General features: G+C 35.4%; 1 protein-coding gene across 1 annotated transcript; it reads right to left on the reverse strand.

Moving 5' to 3' along the window:
* Nucleotides 1–275: 275 nt before the first annotated feature.
* On the reverse strand, nucleotides 276–15,810 carry LOC113759840 (sphingoid long-chain bases kinase 1-like). The gene is made up of 10 exons (XM_027302420.1): nucleotides 15,625–15,810; nucleotides 14,542–14,608; nucleotides 13,791–14,449; nucleotides 13,323–13,676; nucleotides 8,241–8,334; nucleotides 8,064–8,101; nucleotides 2,182–2,328; nucleotides 681–780; nucleotides 488–597; nucleotides 276–395 (listed from the first exon to the last, which is right to left on the reverse strand). Exons 3-10 carry the CDS (start codon nucleotides 14,208–14,210, stop codon nucleotides 276–278), a joined length of 1,383 nt encoding a protein of 460 aa, XP_027158221.1. The 5' UTR covers nucleotides 14,211–14,449; nucleotides 14,542–14,608; nucleotides 15,625–15,810.
* Between the last annotated feature and the right edge of the window lie 2,511 nt (nucleotides 15,811–18,321).

Raw genomic sequence — 18,321 nt, forward strand, 5'->3', positions numbered from 1 at the left:
CCCCCGATGAACTTGGGTGGGGCAAATAAGAGTTAAATTGTCAAATATATTTCAATCAGGGTTTTTATGCACTTTTGCACCAAACTGTCGAGTACATATAGCAACTCCAATAAGATGTTATAAACATGTTATTAAACAAGATTAAACATGTAATCCTCACCTACCAAACTTGGAAGAATACATTAGTCAAGCAGAAAGAACATAAGGTCAAAATTAGCAGCCTCCTGTCATCATTATAATCATGTTGTTTTCACATGCAAATCACAAGCCAGATGTTAATCAACGAAACATGAGGCAATTTCGAATAGTATGAAAGCCAAACTTGCACTCCTGTCAATAAAAGCTTTCTGTTGGCAGCCAAACAAGCAGTCAATAAGTATAAGCTGGTGAGACATCTACATCAGGATTTTCCATATCAAGAACACATCATGTAAAGCACAAATATCACTACAATTTGACAGATTCAGATTATATTAAGTTCTCTAACCAACTGGGCCCCAAGTAGGGTGAGATAAAATGATATGTTCTCAATCCAGTACACTGTATTTTCAAACAAGCAGAATATCCACCATTCAATAACTTTATCAAGGCTGAATTCTGAAATACAACAAATCCATTAAGGTACAAACTAATCAAATCCACACATAGAATGTAGAGTCCTAGAGTGCCAATTAATTTACCGTCACTAACAAAACCAAAGTATGCCACAGTTGTCCCAAAGTGAATGCCACCACCTTGAATCCACTCAACAGCAAATACATCAGTAGCAGTAAGCCCTCCCTGTGATCAAGAAAACCAGATTATATATTAATACCAAAACGTAAACGAAGATCAGATGACTTTTAAGGAGCCACTATAAATCATTGCATTCTACTTTTATTTGATGTGGTGCCTTACATCTCCAGCACCTTTGCACGTGAATTGCTTCCAAAGTGCTGTATCCTAGAAGTTGCCCCTCAGCTAAGCTAAACCAAGTTCAATTCTACAATCGAAGTTTAGAACCTCACTCTAGGAACTATATATCTTATAACATGAGCCTGTAGCAATAACAAAATGTGAATTTCTTCTGACCGAAATCCCTTAATTATTTAGCAATATAATAAATGAGACCGACCCAAAAAAAAAAAAAGATAGGCTCCTAATTATCAATTGTTGCTGGTCATGTTATTCTTCCAGAGACATTTTAAGTAAGTCTAATCTATAATGGGAACTCCAGGATGTTTATTTTGTGGGTTTAGGATAAAGGAAGAGGTCTTTGCAATAAGTCAATCCATAAATTTTCAGGTGCTTAGTGAAAACCTCAAAAGCCTTCAAAGAGAGTACCCAACAGCTTAACTCTAGAGGCTGATGAACAAATGGAAAGCAACAGACTAACCAAAGACGCACATAAAATCAAAATCAGTGATTCAGAATATCAAACAAAGCTTTATAATGTAGTCAACTAGATTCTTATTATAGTTTATCCACCATAGAACCCAACATTGTAAGCCTGGAGAAGTTTAGTCTAAGTAGCTGGTAATGGAAGCAGTAACAATTAAAAAATCTACACTTAAATGCTACTTCACTTTCTTTGTGCTTAAAGGCATGACAAGCCATTCAAGTACTGGCACAGTTGCTCTCACAAACAACAAACATAAAGGCCATAACCTGCCCATTGAATTGATTCAAGACCAAGAATAGCAAATTTATAACTATTGTAATTAGTGCCAAGAGTGGTTCATTTGCTAGCCTGAATCACAACAGTATGTTGCTATAGCAGTGAAAACATCCATATGATTCTCATTTCTGTCAAGTGATATTGAAATGCTTTAAGTTGATGCAAAGCTGCAACTTAAACTCACTAATTAACTGCTCAAGGTTAGAAACACAGGTAAAATGCAGAAAAGGCCACAAGTGTAGGGTAGACTGGGTTAGCACCATTGATGTGCTCCATACATCATGTTTATTCAGAGATTATGGCGATTGTAAAATGTTATAGTACCAAACGTAAGATTAGGTGATCCCAAGCATTTGGAGGGGAAAAAAAGTTTGAAAGACAGAAGAAATAATAGGCTCAAAAAAGTAACGACTCCTGTTGCTCATATAAAGGAGTAACAAAGTAAAACAAATAATAGGTAGTGAAAACTAGCTTACTCTTGCCTGGTAATAAAGTAATAGATGACCAAAGTATGACTACTGTACCTTTACAATAGCTATAGCAGCAGACACTGGATCTCTAACTCCAAGGACAGTCCACACCAAAGAATTATCAGAACCAGCAGGTATAATACCAATGGGGATAGAAATTGCTTCTTTTTGGTTGTCTCGACTAAGTAAACCATTTAAAACCTGCAGGTAAGATGAATCCACATAAATGCAACTTGTCTCAGAGGAACAATTGATTAATTGTCAATAAATCAAATCAGTTAGATTAATTATTTCACATTAAGTCAGTTGTGAGGAATTCAAATTCAAATGGAATCTAAAAAAATTCAAGCCACTTGTTTCCACTAAGAGCCAACTCAATGTACATAATTGACACAATTATAATTATGCACGTCACACAAGTTACAAAATCCAAGATCCATTTCATGTCGGAATCAGCTGTCAAGTACACTCTGAAACTATCTCAACATGCTAAGAAGTAAAGACTGCATGATTAAATCTCACTGACACATCTAAAGGCTTACTGTATGAAATGGACAAGAATCTTATCCCAAATCAGAACAGCCAATATGAAGCGCCAATTGACAATTCAAGACCCCGGGGTGGCTTAACTCACTAAGCACTTAAAGATAACAACTACTTCCTATTTACCGCGATACCAGTGCACATTCACCATAGACTTCCCTGCAACATGCTGGACATGTGGGCTTACAAAATTTTCCGCTGATATTACAAAAATTTAATTGTTATTATTGACTGTTAGTACTTTGGCATATTGATTATATTACTGCAAGACCCCAGGAGAAACCAACCTTGAGGTTCCAGTAACTGTAATGGAGAAGGCTCCCTGCTAAGCAATAGAAAATGGGACTTTCTGGAAACATTATGTGATTTAACTTCCCACCAGAAAACCAAAGGCAATGACTCGATTGCTCCTTCCATCTGAAAATCAATACCTGTCCTGGAACCCAACTTTCTTTGGTGATATGTGATCAGAATGGACAGATGAAGTCAATCTAGTTAAATATACCTTATAACCACTTAAAAATCTTCAATCCTTGAGAATACATTGGTATCTATAAGAATTTTCCTAATTAGGAAACTGAAGCACTCACCCTAATTTTGGCATTTGAAAGGAAAAAATAACATTTGAAATAGATGATTATGGGCAGGGCTGAACATTTTCACCACATTAAATGACATTCATACTGCAATCAAAACTAATTGAGCTGCTCTTGACTTGATTTTAGCAAGCTCAACTTGAGGTTGAAAAGCTGAGATAAGAATCTAGTGGAGCTCAGTCACAACAAGTCTTTTTGGGTCAAAATCTCATTGAACTTGACTCAACTTTCCGTATTCTAATTTGGTCCAGATATCTTCCAATACTCCCATTACCATAATTAGCCTTTAGACATACATAAATGATGTTGATTTGACTATAGATGCATTTGATCAAATCGAGCACAATCTGGAATGCCTCGCACTGATAACAATAGAAAAGTGGAGAATTTGAATTTTAGTTTTTGGTTTAGACTTCGACTTTTAGTATTAAAAGCATTTGAATATTACGTCCTTTGAGTTTTGAGCTCAAACTTGTAATGCTATTTTTAAGTACATTATTTTGTGTTATAATGTGCTCGGTTGTTCACCCTAAGTAAAATCCTAGCTCTGTCACTCCCTGCAAGACTAGCTATTTCTCAATATATGTACATGTACCATAATAGCTGATGACGAAGAACGATTATATAATGTTTTGTTCAGTAATGAAGTTCACTAGATCTTTTTAGACAAATAAATGCTACCTCTCCTTCGATGGGTAGTCTTAAGGAAATCTAGCTGGAATTCATAGAATCTCTTTTTCCTCCATCTCTTGCTCTACCCTGATCACCTAGACCTACTGCTTCTCTCTCGTATCTCAGATTATAGATATTTCTTCCAGAATCTAAAATTAAGACACCTAAAAGCTTTGAAAATTAGATCTTAGGCACCATAGTTTCCTGGTGCTGCAGATTCACATGCAAACCACATGTTCAGAAAGTATAGTAAATTTAGATTTTCTCCTATACCTGAAAGGGGTTCCGTGAAAAGTGGTCTAGATGATCTGGTTCTCAATGTCTACATCAAGATTTTCCATTCTCTGGAAAAGATACACTTGAGATTTTCTCCTCTTTATTAGCTTCACACTAGACTTGCAAAACAAGTAGAAGTCATGAGACTATTTACTGGCTTTTCCATCTCAAACACAGAAGAAAGGAAAATGAACATTTCCTACCTAATTTTTGTAAATGTCACTCTTGCTATTGTTTGAAATATAAAGACCACATTCAAGCTATTGGGACCCAACTCCTAATTATTCAAGCCCATTCTGGATTGGCAATAGATTCACATTAAGTGTTAGTGGCACTCCTAGACTAGCCAGCAGCTTATAGCATACTATAAGACCCCTATTAACCAGTTATTTTTGGAGTACTACCCACCAGGGGTGAAAACAAAGCACCAGCCAAGAGACCTGGAAAAGATATTGTCTATCCAACTTCTACCTCTATTCGTCTAAGTTTCCAAATAAAGCAGAGAAGAAGATAGACAAACTTCAGACAACTCCCATTATGAGGGTAGCACTGTCAATAATTTTTTGGCTAATTTCCCTCAAATGCTGCCTCAAATTCAGTCAAACAAAAGCTTGAGTCAAGCTCAAGCGTGCTTGTTAAGGTAAACCAGAACCATGCACACTAGTATTCTGCTCAAATGCTCGATGACTTGCTCGAAATCTTGTGCGTGTGGGTGTGTGTAAGATTACTAAAATGCCAGCCCCTTTTGGACATATTACATCTTTTTTAGCTTTTTTTAGGTAAGTAGTTGGAGGTTATAGCTTTTTTTAGCTTTTTTAGGTAATGATCTCAGATAAAATAATTAAACTAATCTGGCTCCAAAAAGAAAAGGAAAAGCAAACCAAAAAACTAAGCTTGAGCTCGCTTTGCTTTCGCCAATGAGCTTGAGCTCCTCGCTGTTTTTATCAAATCTAGATCTCAAGCATGACATTTGGTATTCAATCAAGCTTGAGCACAGGTAAAATTAGTCAAGCTCAGGCAGTGTTCGTGCTCGACTCAGCTAGTTTATACTCCTAAAGTCTAAACTTGGTCCAAATGCAGAAGCAAAATTCGATCTGATGGAATGGAATACAATGAGGATCCAAATGCTCGACTTGCCTAGGGCAGTGTTTCCCAATCATGGAGATGCTGCAATAAGAATATCAGACTTGAACAAATCACTAGTTAGCAAATGGAGGTTTGAAAAAAGAGGACAATTCACACTAGAGGCAGAGTATTGACTTAAAAGTGTGGTCTGATTAGCTGTCAACATTTAAGAATAAACCAGGAAGAGCATTGACTGAGAAGGCAACAAGCTCAAATGGCATACTCATTTTGCTGGAAGGGATTGCATCAGAATCAGATTCTCAAATAACATCTAGTGCAGCAACAAAACCTTTGAGGGATAATGATTCCCTATTGTTCACACTTGTTGCCAATCATGGAGTTATTATTGTGGAAATTCTTCATACAGCAGTTTAGGAGCAACACAGAAGCTGCAATTTCAGCCCCAGGATGCAGAGAACTTTCCAGTAGACCTTTAATCTCTCAACATTGAGAATAAACATCATGATCCAATCAATTGGTATGGTGAAGCAAAAAGTGAATTTTCAATCGAATTCCTACCATCATCTGGGAAACTACGCTTTGAGCTTCCTTCTGAGAAACTATGGGATACTGTTACACCAAAACAAGCGGTCTTTTTATATTTGGGAAGTGACTCATCAAAGCATTCTAACAGGGGATATGCAGACAAAAATGAACACAGTCTACATAAGTTGTTATCATCCAAAACCAAAGAACACGAGTCCCCTACTACTGCATTGTGAAATATCATCAGAATTATGGTCAACACATTTCAAACTTGCCAATTTTCTATGAAAATGCCATGAACAGTAGAAAATGTAAAAAACATATCACTGAGTTGGGCCTTTTAATTCAAAAGGAGAAATAAGACTAGAATGGGATTGTGCCCAGCTTTGTATTCTTGAAGGCTAAGGAGAGGAACAACTGATCTTTCAATGGAAATGTGAAGTTTGAGTGGAAAATACCCTTTAAAAGTATAACAATTCCTGCTGAGTCGGATCTTTTATCTATTAAACAGGACCAAAAAATTAGGATTAAGATTGTGCCCAGCTGTTTGATTTTCCAGTCTATGGTGAAAGGAACAACTGATCTTTCAATAGGGATCCCCAGCACCGAGAACAACTTAATCTCATGTCCACAACACCCTGCAGTTTTGGATAAATGACACCCTAGCCAATTGAAAGCCTCTCTGCTGTTGATTCTTTTAACCCAGCTCATCATTGTTAAAGAAGATAACTAGATCCTGTATCCACGGGTTATACCCCCTTGGTGCCTCCAAGTAAATTATTTTAGGTTCTACGACATATTGACTGGGATCAACTCCGATCATCAAAATTAAAAAAAAAAAATACAAACTGTCCTAATTAGCAAACTTCCAATATAATTATAACACGCTACAGAAGAAGCACAGCCAAAGAAATTAAGCTCATAAGCTAAATTTTACATGCATAATTTCACTCAAACAGATACCAGCTATAAACATGAAATATCAAACTTCTAATGGTTGGAATTCACTTATGTGTTATGAATTGGGATCTATGTGCCCTGTGTAGTCTAACCAAGCTTGTCCAAGAATTGAAATTATAATACAATAACTTATAATTAACATGAAGTGCATCATTTTAAGAAAATCCTCGGGTCTCTATATAAAGTAAGAAAATGCGAAAGTGGAAGCACCAAACTAGGAGGAGATAGGATACCAATTAACAATGCAAAAAAAATCTGTTAAAGTGTTTCTGAAATCCCCAAAAATTAAAATTCCGATTTAAGAGAATTAGAAACATTCTTGCATCCTTTATTTTTTATTTTCTTTTTTTTTATGAAAATATCTTTTTTACATGTATCCAACTGTAGAATATGCATACCCATGAAATTGTTGACTTGGTTATAGGTTTAGAAAAAATTTATTAGAGAAGCAAACTAAAGGCATACAAATAGGACATTGAGTATGGCTTGAACAGAAAGTTGACACTAATACCAACCATATATAAGAAGTTACTCCTGTTGACCTCAAACGAATCCTTTTGCTGGCAGGAGTGCTAATTCAGCAACTACCGAAATTACACAAATTCCCTTCAACCCTAAATTTTTCTCAGGACATAATAAAGTCAACCTAATCTACATTAATAATGTCTTTTGAAGTAGTAACTTCAGTACCTTTTAGCAAGCCCACAAAAACAATTAAATAAAATTCCTGAAACTCCCTTGTACTTGTCCAAGCTATATCACCATTGAACCATGTCTTACTGTTTGGTTTTCAAGTGGGAAATTGAGTTGATTTCCAGATATCCCGAAAATATAAATCTTTCAGGTCCTCCTGTTTTTTCCCCCTTTCTTTCTTCTTTTTGTCCAAGTACAAGGGAAGGGGTCTAACATCTATCGCTTACAGTATTCATAGATCTCATTAGTCATATTTAGTTCCATGAATTGATCATTATGTGGAACTCTTCAATCACAAACTTCATATTGTTTAGCTATTGCCATCTGATACAGAAAAGTAAGATCGATAATTACAAAACCCAACCCCAAAATCATGAAGTCAAATGTTAAGGGGAAAAAAATCAGGTGTTGTGTAGAGATTAAACCACTTTTCTGTCTCGTTGATAATATTCAGGAAAATATAAAGGTATTTCTCCTGACCATGAAAATGATGAAGCAAAAATCAGGTTAAGAGGCAGGGATTTGGAAGATATGCACAACTGCCAATATGCAGTATCCAGACAGAAAAGGATATAATCAACTGACCTCATTCACTATTCCATCACCCCCGACGCATATGATACCTGACGATAGGGAAAAGATAAAAAAACAACAAAGATAACTACAGAAAGATGACTTAAAAATAAAAATAAGTATAAATATAAATATAAATTATTTACTCAAATTAGACGAGATATGAAGCACAAAAATTTGAAAAATTACCATCAGGGCAAGTGCTGAAATCAACAGTTGCTGCAAGTTTTCTTGCATGACCAGCAGAATTTGTTTTCACCACCTCCAGCTGAAATCCAGCAAGCTGTTCATTCAAAAAATTGCAGTTACCAACTATGCTAACCAAAAAATTGGAATCAACATTCCATATCCAAAAAAATAATATGAATCAAACCAACTAGCAAATTTAATGCAGCATGTTATGAAAAAGTTTATGCAAACAATGTAGCAAAGAGCAAATATAAGACTCCCACCTCAACCCTGGTATGCACATACAAGAAACTGGGAAAAAAAAAAGGCAGCAATAGTTAACCAAACCTGAGCAGCACTTTTATTATAAAGATAGTGTTAATCAAGAGGGTTAAAATGCCAAAAGCAATATGCCAGCACCACAAGTATGTCATGTTTCAGAGTCATTCAGTCAGTTGATAATTCCTTAACTAGAAAACAGACAATAACAAATTCTCCACATTATAGGGGAAAATCTATGCATCATTAGAGAAGTCAGCAGTAATATCTTACAAGATAAAAGATCAGCTGACAAAGGAAAGGTACTGAATCATCTAAGATGCTTTTATGGAGTGAAGAATTGCCTACCTCACAAGACCCAAAGAGCAACCGCACTTACTTTGCATCCCTACCAAGACACACTCCCACATCACTGGCCCTCGATCATTACAATAGTAAAAGAGAGATTGGGGGAATGAACTGTAAATTTTCATACCTAATAAAATCTTGAGTTTAATGGGGGTCTTTTCGTAATTTTGTCCACCTTTTATTGTCATTGTCTTCTCTGCTCTTACTTTCTTCCACCTAACCGTTCACCTGCTGCTCGACTTCCAATCTCTCATTCTCAAGCGCATAGACAAGCATAAGCACATGCTCACATGCACTCCATACAATTAGCAACAATGTCATCAATTATTGTCTTTTGTTAAGCTTCTTTTTTCTTCATCTTCATTCCAACTTTTGTCAAATTCATCTCAAATTTGTCATTTCTATTAATCACTAATTCTGAAACACTAAGCCCCAAATACAAACCCATTATGTCTTCTTCAGTATTATGTAGCCACCTCTTTTTTTTCGTATGAAATGAATAACAACAATACTCTCAACTGATGGATCAGGCTTCCCTTGAATGGCTACAAGCTAATCTTTCAGGAACAGCTGGCAAAAGCGTGGAGCTTCACTGCACCCTCCCACCTGTATGCTAACGTGGCACAGAAGACACAAAACACTAGCATCACACGTTACCTTTCTATCTCCCTCCTTATTAAGCTTCCAAGAGAAACTGATCCTTCTTGTTTCCTCATGCACTGCTAATAAAATTCCATATCAGGTAATATAGTTTGAAAGACAAAAAAGCTTTAATTAATTCAACAGATGTCCTCCTGCTGGCTGGCAACATGGGTCTATGAAATGGCCTTATCTGTTAGGGGCACTGATCCTAAGTCTCTCTAGTTTGCAGTCTACATAAAACTAGTGTAACACTCACTATGAATGTTTCACAATGCACACTTTGTCAACAGCTAAATGTGATCACTATACGTCATTTACCCGTTTCTAAAGAGCAAACCCCAGATGAAGCTCTGTTTAGTTGCAAATGTCACAGTTTACAATCAAGAAATGGCCTCAGGTTTGTGGACCTAAGGCTGCATAAAGATGGCCTAACTAGATCCTATAATAGCAAAAACTTGATGCCCTAAAAAACCACACAATTGAATCGTAAAGCGCCAAACCAATTTATCACATCCCATGCCGGGGGGGTTAAGTGAATCCAAATCACTTTAGGTTGTCAAGTTGAAGCAAGGGACCTTCATAATCAGATTTCTTTGAATAAAATTTCGTGAGTTTTCACTTCTCTTTTCAAGAGAGCTCCTTTGAATACTTGAGAATCTTTCTTAAGTTATTCATCCCGAACTTATCAATCAAGTATCTCCTTGGTTGTGGCGTTCTACTACCTACAATTTGGTTCATTAATTCGAGCAGTTGCGGGTTGAGATAGTATCAACATTGTTCGTGACTCCTAGGATTAAATTGGGTCGAATTTCTTCGCTGCCAAACCGTTGGTGTAGTTGTCTAGATCGTGTCGAAGTGCGTATCACATCAGGGGGGTGGGGAAGAACGAGAGTCATAATAAGAATCGGCAACAAGACAATATAGCTCAGCTAAGCAATCATCGTACCATTACAGAAAATCGTAAGTCGAATATAAAGCAGCCAAAGTTACCAATCACTTGAAAAAATTTAATGGATATCTACGCAGGCAGAAGTGCAGAAAAAGAATTACAAAAATAAACACCTTCATTTCTTGATCAAAGCTATTCTCTCCAGCAAAAACCAGTAGAAAAACCTTAATCATAGTGCTAATCTTGCTAAAAGCCTGAAATTCAATGAGATGAACGAAAAGAAGAAGAAAATAGTCATTTAAACATCAAAATAGTCAAGCACAACACACCATAAACCTGAATATTCATAATAATGCAGCCATAATGGAGGATCCTAATCTAATTCAAATCTAACCATAACTCTTATTGTCCTATTCCAATCCCTCTCTTATCCTCATACCTTAACCTTTCTATCTGATAGCATTTAAACCACATCAGCACTCCTGGACTGGAGAAAAAAACAGGCCTTAAGTATTATTTGACCTTTACACAGTGGAATGAATTCAGGGCAGGCTTTTCTCCTGCTCTCATCGTATCAATTTTCCACGGCAGGAAAATAGAAATGAGTTTCCATAGAAATTCCTTCACTTTTCCCCAAAAAAAAATGACTCTACACTCAAATAATATACCCCCCCTTCTCATTTTATTAGTCTTGATTTCTAATTTGTTTTTTCCAAAATTAGTTGTTATAGTCTAAAAAGGGAAATCAAAAAAAGACCAACCTCTCCATTTTACCCTTATTCAATTTCCAAAAAGAGCATTAAAGTTTTGCTTCATCATTAAATGCTCAAACAAACCATTTTAAAATTCAAAAATTCAAAATCATGGAAAGAGTTATTTGCTGGTTGGTCAAGGATCAAGTTTCTTAAAAATTCAAAACCATTTTAAAATTCAAAAATTCAAAATCAACTAACAAATTTTGAAGTTAAATTAAGAACTAATCATGGAAAGAGTTATTTGCTGGTTGGTCAAGGATCAAGTTTCTTAAAATGTGTGCAAAGTTGACCATGACAAGTAAAACGGGGCAGAGGGATGAACTTGCATGTGTTTTGAGACAATGTCCTTGTTGCTTCGTTACCAAGTTCACTCCAGGTAAAATCTTTCCAGATGTAATCTTCTCCTAGATCTCAATCACCAAGAACACTAAAGAACTCATCTTTCAATACTCAATTTATCACTGGTTGCTTCAAAATTAGGCTGCATACCTAATTTAAGTTGTTCTGGAATTGTAATCACTGGCAAAGTATCTCTTCCAAATGAACCATCTGGATACACATCATAGACTAGCACAGAACCAAATGTACCAAATGACCCTGCAATACATCAATATTTAAGGCATACTTCCCCCTGATCTGAAGACTTATGGATGCCACCTTGAATCTCCTCATGAACTTCCTATCTCCTAGGTTCATGAGTTGATCAAGTGCTTTAGACAATGAATGATTCAGCCAGTTCCTTCACTTCTTCCACCCCTGCTCCCATAATCTATGTTGTTTGGCTCTAGTTTTAATTGAAACAGGCGGAAGCACAAGAAAAAGAAACACTAGATTCATGATCACAGCTAAAATTTTTAGCAAAAACCAGAGAACCTTAATGAGAGAGCTAATCTTTCTCAAAACATGAAGTTCAATAACATGAAATCGAACACGAAGACGATAGTCATTTAAATTTCAGAATAGTCAGTTATAACAAATTACATACATAAACATTTGTAGTACATAAATATTGCTAGAAATGCAGCTATAAAATAGGATCCTAATCTAATTTAAACAGCATCCTAATCTTTACAGTCCTGCCCAAGTATAATGCTTTGCATATCCTTGTCCCCTTATCCTACTAATCGATAGCATCTATACTGCATCACCTATGTGGTAGCAAAATTTTCTTCCTCTTTTCTTTTATCGTTGTCAATAAGATCTTCATTCAAAATGAACCTGAAGAGCAAACCCAGCTCATCTGAATACCTCTATCATACTTTCACCTTTGGAATGTCCCAGATTTGCATCACCGACAAAGTGGCATTGTTCTCATTTGTATTTCCAATTTTACTTCTCATTATCCTAGGAAAACAAATTATTTATGTTTGTGGGACCCGCGAACCCTAGTTCACATGTTCATGGTATATTACTTAAATGTACTTTCCAATAGCTTTACTTGTACAACCCAGAGACTTGAATATGGGACTGAAAATACAAAATATTTTCTGACTACCATTGTGAAGGCAAACAAAGTGTCTTGGCGGTACATTAAGTTCTAATTTCCAGAGTAAAAAAAGGACTTATGTTGTACCTATTGGATCTAAAGAGACAATAATGATTACAGATAACAATGAAAAGAAATTAAAACAATTAGCACAAGGATGATAATAAGAACCATAAAGTATGAAACCTAACCCAATCTAAGTGACAGAAAATTATTCACTCAATCATTTGTACAAAAGCGCGTATTCTTCACACCAAAAACTAAGCAGAGAACAAGAAAAAACTTTTCATCTTCCGTAAAGGATGTTAGCGGAATGATTAACATTTATTCAGGAAGAGATATTTTTGTATCCACCTAAGGAGGCTCTCCTAGCTGAAAAAAAATCCTAATTAGAACATGAACTCAAGTTTGTATAACTAGGGTTTCAACATGAAATACAGAATGTATCATAACAGAAAAGTAAAACAATGAGTAAAATGACCTTGTTCTGAGGAAAACAATTGAAATATAATAATGGCATTTAAGCAGATATAATGATCGAACCATGCTCTCAGACATTTTCTAGAATCTATGTTAAATTTGACTCAAGTTTCTTCACTCATCATACATAGTTCTCGACAGTCTAGTGGCTCAAAGGCAGTCACCGAACCAAGACACATAGAAAGATTGTGCCACAAAATGCAAGTAGATACTTTCTGATATACCTTGAATATGGGCTCAACCATGCCGTGGAAAACTTTACTTGAACGACCACGTCCTGACCGAGGGTTTAAGATCACGAGCATTCTAGGTGGACTTTTACATTTTATATATGACTCTGGAGGAAATTCATTAACAACAAAGTCTGAGGCCTGCTTCAGAGGATGAGGCAAGCAATTCACATAACACTGCTGATCTGCAAATGAGCCCACCCATTGAAGGGCTTCCTCCGAGGTAGAAGCTAAGAAGCGAAAATCCTTCCGACTTCTCCCACTTTTCACAAAACAGGAAAGGCCAGAAGCTTTTTTACATGGGTAAGAATGCACTGTAAAGTGTCTAAGACCAGAATAATATGAAACCTGCCAAGTCAAATTTCCATATCATATTAATACCTCACACAAGAGTCATAAAAGAGCTCTTCCCTTTGTAACTAATCTGTCACTATCATGCAAAAAGAGAATAGCAAAGCTCACCGATATCACATCTGCAAGAGATAAGATTTGAGTACCCCAAACCAGTGCCTTACTTGTCAACTTAACCTCAATAGCATCCTGTGTTGAAGTATCTGTTGAAGTTTGTACATCAGTACTTTTACTTGGCTTTCTCTTATCCAAGACCAGTTTTCCAGCAAACACCTCGTATCCTAATAAGTCAGACTGTTCATCTCCAATATCGATCCTATGTTCCTTCCCTTTAGCTTTCGCAGGATCATGATCGCTCACATTGATGTCAGCACGTGATGAAGCTTTTCCTCTGCTGCGTCTTTCTGGAAAGACAATTGGAGATGTCTGCTGTCCAGTTACTATTTGAGAACATAGACCCATCCGACGAAGAGATTGCTGAGGTGTAAGTCTCAAAGAACTATTCTTTGAAAGATTCGCAGTCTTCTGCATAATAGCTTTTCACAGCAAGGACGAAAAACAAAAATCTAAAACCAAGAAAAGTGCCACAAGATCCAATGAGCATACACCCCCATACGGCTCACCATGATACCTTGACCTGCATACTTAGCTTATTGTGATGGTAGTCCTTAATTTTTCAACCATTTAAATTATCATGTACAGGAGCTTCAATTGGTTACATCTGGAAAGAGTTAGATGCCACATATCCTCTCATATACAATCTTTGTCATCTGCCATTCAGAAGAATAGAAGAATAAGAAGTCAAGCAAACAGGCATACAACCAATTATGTCAATCCCAGTGGCTTAAAGGCAAACCCTTACCTCTATGTTTTTCGAACGTCACTATTCCAGAAGTAGGCTTCCTTCCTTATATTGCTGATCAATGTATCTGTTGAGAGCTTATACATTAGAAACAAACTTTCTCAAGAATAAGATAACTTTCTAGTATAGAATGACAGCAAAGTTATAAAACAAAAAAATTATAAAGTGAAAATTACACTCATTGTGAATTCAAACTAACTAAATAATTCCTAAAATGACAGCAGTGCTGTTACTCTCCACGCACAAATATATCTTCATCCTGAATGTTTGCTGAAGGTTTGAGTAGATAGTCCTGACCAACAAATTTACTATCCCTAAACTAGGTTGTAGCATATTTTTAAGAGGTCATAAAAGCAAGACATTTTACTAATGCACCAGCAACTCAAATTAATCTAATTTACAAGAAGCAGGGGCGCTCCTTAAATAAATTAAGCTAACACATCAACAGAATACATACAGTACCAATGAATTTCATGGTAAGAGTATTGGTCTCAAAGAAGCACGTATGCCTGCTCTAAACGATTCCAGAAATGACAAAACCTGGTAGTATGACTTGACGATAAAATGCATACCAACGTAATTGCAACATTTTTAAATAACCAGAATTGATCCTCATATTTCCAAAAGCCATACCCAAAGTGATTATCACCATAGTAACTACTCTCCATTTCAGATATCAAATTTATCAAGTCACAATTTCACGAAAAAAAAAACAAATCATAGCCCAGAATCAAAAAACATAACAAGATTCTCATTTCAGCAACTGATGAAGAAATAGTAGTGTTTACAACAATTGCCTGTAAACCCTGTAAACCCTCTTCCGGTCCCATTTCACTACTTCTCAGACCATTTCCGTACCAAACCAAACAAAAACTAAAACAGCCAAAAAACCCAAACCAAAGACCATCCCAATATTCACGATCACAACATTCTACAATGAATACCTTAAATCATTAATCACAACGGACAGATTGCAACCCCAATTGAATCTTCTACAAACATATCCACCATGTATGCAAGAGCTAATTGCGGTACAAAGTCAGATGATTTTGCGAAAAGGCGTTGGTGTTTGCTTTTACAGACCTTCGAGATGGAGAAGACAAAATATCATGTGTTGGAGATGATGGCCGGAGGTGAATCCGACGTCGGTGACAGGGGCCGGCGACGGAGATCAGCTGCGTAAGGTTGTGCAGATGGGTGGTTGGGTATTGCGATGGGAGAAATGGGTCTAGAACAGCGACACGCTATTGTCGTCTTTATAAAAATTCCGTCTCATTTTTCTTTTTTCCTTTTCTTTCCTTTTCTTTTCTTTTCTTTTTGTCGAAACGATAGATGTTCTATAACCTAATCTAGCCTAATCTAAGGGGAAGGGGAGGGGGTTCGATGTGAGTACAAACTCCATCAATCTAAATCCTTGATGGGTACTACTTTTTGGGACTTTTTACACAAATAATCCAATTTTTATTCCAAATTCCCAAGATAGACCATTTGAGATATTTACTGTAGCATCTTTAGAAATGCATCTTTTTAAGTTATTCCAAAAATATAAAGATTTCGATACTTCCACTAGGGACTTTTAGCTGACTCATATTTTTACAAAATTAAAAAAATATATGCATGATATGAGGTGAAAGCCAATCTCTGAAATGACGACTCAAGTTTTGCAAAATTATCAGTGACTTCAAAGTCGCAATTTCTCGATACGACTCATTACCTACAAGGAAGTCTTATTTTATTTTCAAGTTCACATTTCCTTGGACACGTTTTTAACTCTCAAACCTTGTTTGTTGAAAAATAGAACCCTTTTTGTTTCTCCCAATCAAACAAAAATCATAAACCCCATCGATTTTTTAGCTAAAGATTGTGCCCTAATTTGAACCTGCTACCTTTTCAATTTTGGATTGTGTCTTCCCTAAGTGGAGGAGACCCAACAAGTTGTCAACTCTCAATTCAATCTCGTATTGCGTGAATTGCCTATTGTAAAGTCCATATTTTAAATCTGAGTTGTCTATGCCTAGAGGAGATCCAACTCGAATTCAACACTCGATTCGATCCCTTGTTCCATTGGGTTGCCAATGGCAAGTCGAAATCACTCTTGCCAAACTAAAGGTAATTACGCCATATTTTGATGTTAAAAAATTTCTTCGATTAGCATTGCTTGGTGGATTGTTTTTATTCTATTTTGCCCAAATTTGACATTGGCAATATATTTACTTTATTTTAAGGGAAAACCGTTCAAAACGTCCTTCACATTTTGCAGAATGACTTTATTTGTCCCTCACTTTTAAAAGTATAATTTTACATCCCTTACAAATGCATATTGGTCAAATTTGGTCTCTACCAAGGTTTTCGAGTAGTTTTTTGTCGGAATCCATCACGTACTTTGCACATGATCATTTTTAAGGGCAAAATTATCAAATCAAATGTTACATAATCCGATTCATAGTCTCTCACATTTCACAAAATGAATTTTTTTGTCCCTAACATTTTACAAAATAAATTGTTTCGTCTCTTATATTTCACAAAATGAATTTTTTCATCCCTCATATTTTTTAAAATGGATTTTTTCATCCGTCATTGATCATGTCTACAAATAAGGTTTTTTTCTTTAAATTCATGTATATATCTATTTGATTTCACCTGAACAGTACGACTAGCATGTAATATATCTCTATTTAATTTCATCTAAATAAACTAATCGTAGTTGTATACATGCTATTCAATATATATATACAGGAGTTTAAAACTAACAATTTTATTTTAAACCCATGTATATATTTATATGAGTTCACCATGTGAATCTATTCAATATTTGTGATCTCTCTCTTTTGGTAATAATTTATTTATTAAGTTGTATAATAAAGTCATCTAATTAATGGGTCCTAATTTGAATTTTATAGTCATACTAGCAAATTACAGTTTAAATTTGAAATTTCTACTCGCCACTTTTAAGACCAAGAGTTGAATTACTTAGTTTGTAATTGTCTAAAAATTTGAAAGTGCTAATCATTTACTTCTTTTTGTCATGCTTTTCTTTTATTTATTTTTTCTGTCCAAATTTAATTAGATATAAACACTCGATAATGTTTCGGATTAAATGTCTTCTTTGTTTTCAATTTTCGAGTAAAAGGAAATGAATATGAGTAAAAAACAAACATTTTTTTAAATCCATATATATATCTATTTGATTTCACCTAAATAGTGCGAAATCAAATAGAGATATATTACATGCTATTCATACTGCTTAGGTAAATAGATATATACATGAATTTAAAAAAAAAATCTATTCGCACACTAATCAATAAGGGATAAAAAAATTCATTTTAAAAATGTGAATGATGAAAAAATTCATTTTGTGAAATGTGAGAGACAAAAAAATTCATTTTGTGAAATGTGAGGAACTATGAATCGACTTATATAAAATTTTATTTGATAATTTTGCCCTTAAAAAATAATCACGTGCAAAGCATATGATGGATTTCAGCCAAAAACTAGTCGAAAACTTAGGTAGGGATCAAATTTAACCAATGTGAATTTGTAAATGACGTAAAATTACACTTTTAAAAGTGATGGATGAACAAAATCATTTTACAAAATGTAATGGGTGTTTTGAACGATTTTCCCTTATTTTAATATTGTTGTTGGAAGTAGTTTATTCTCTCTGTGACCGTGGTCATTATACCTAAATTTGGAAGTGGCTATGAGTTTACATTATTTTAATATTGCTTGTAGACACTAAATTTTAGCCTTTTTTTGATATTTTCTTGAATTTTTGTCGAT

This window comes from Coffea eugenioides, chromosome 2 (assembly GCF_003713205.1).
Source record: "Coffea eugenioides isolate CCC68of chromosome 2, Ceug_1.0, whole genome shotgun sequence".
In the NCBI taxonomy this organism is placed as follows: Eukaryota; Viridiplantae; Streptophyta; class Magnoliopsida; order Gentianales; family Rubiaceae; genus Coffea; species Coffea eugenioides.

Excerpts from the sequence above, each read along its gene's own strand:
- LOC113759840 (XM_027302420.1), bottom strand. The coding sequence starts at position 14,210 with ATGCAGAAGACTGCGAATCTTTCAAAGAATAGTTCTTTGAGACTTACA. Across the intron at positions 8,102-8,240 it reads TTTCAGCACTTGCCCTGATG|GTATCATATGCGTCGGGGGT; the intron begins GTAATTTTTCAA and ends CCCTATCGTCAG. Across the intron at positions 2,329-8,063 it reads GTGATGGAATAGTGAATGAG|GTTTTAAATGGTTTACTTAG; the intron begins GTCAGTTGATTA and ends TCTTACCTGCAG.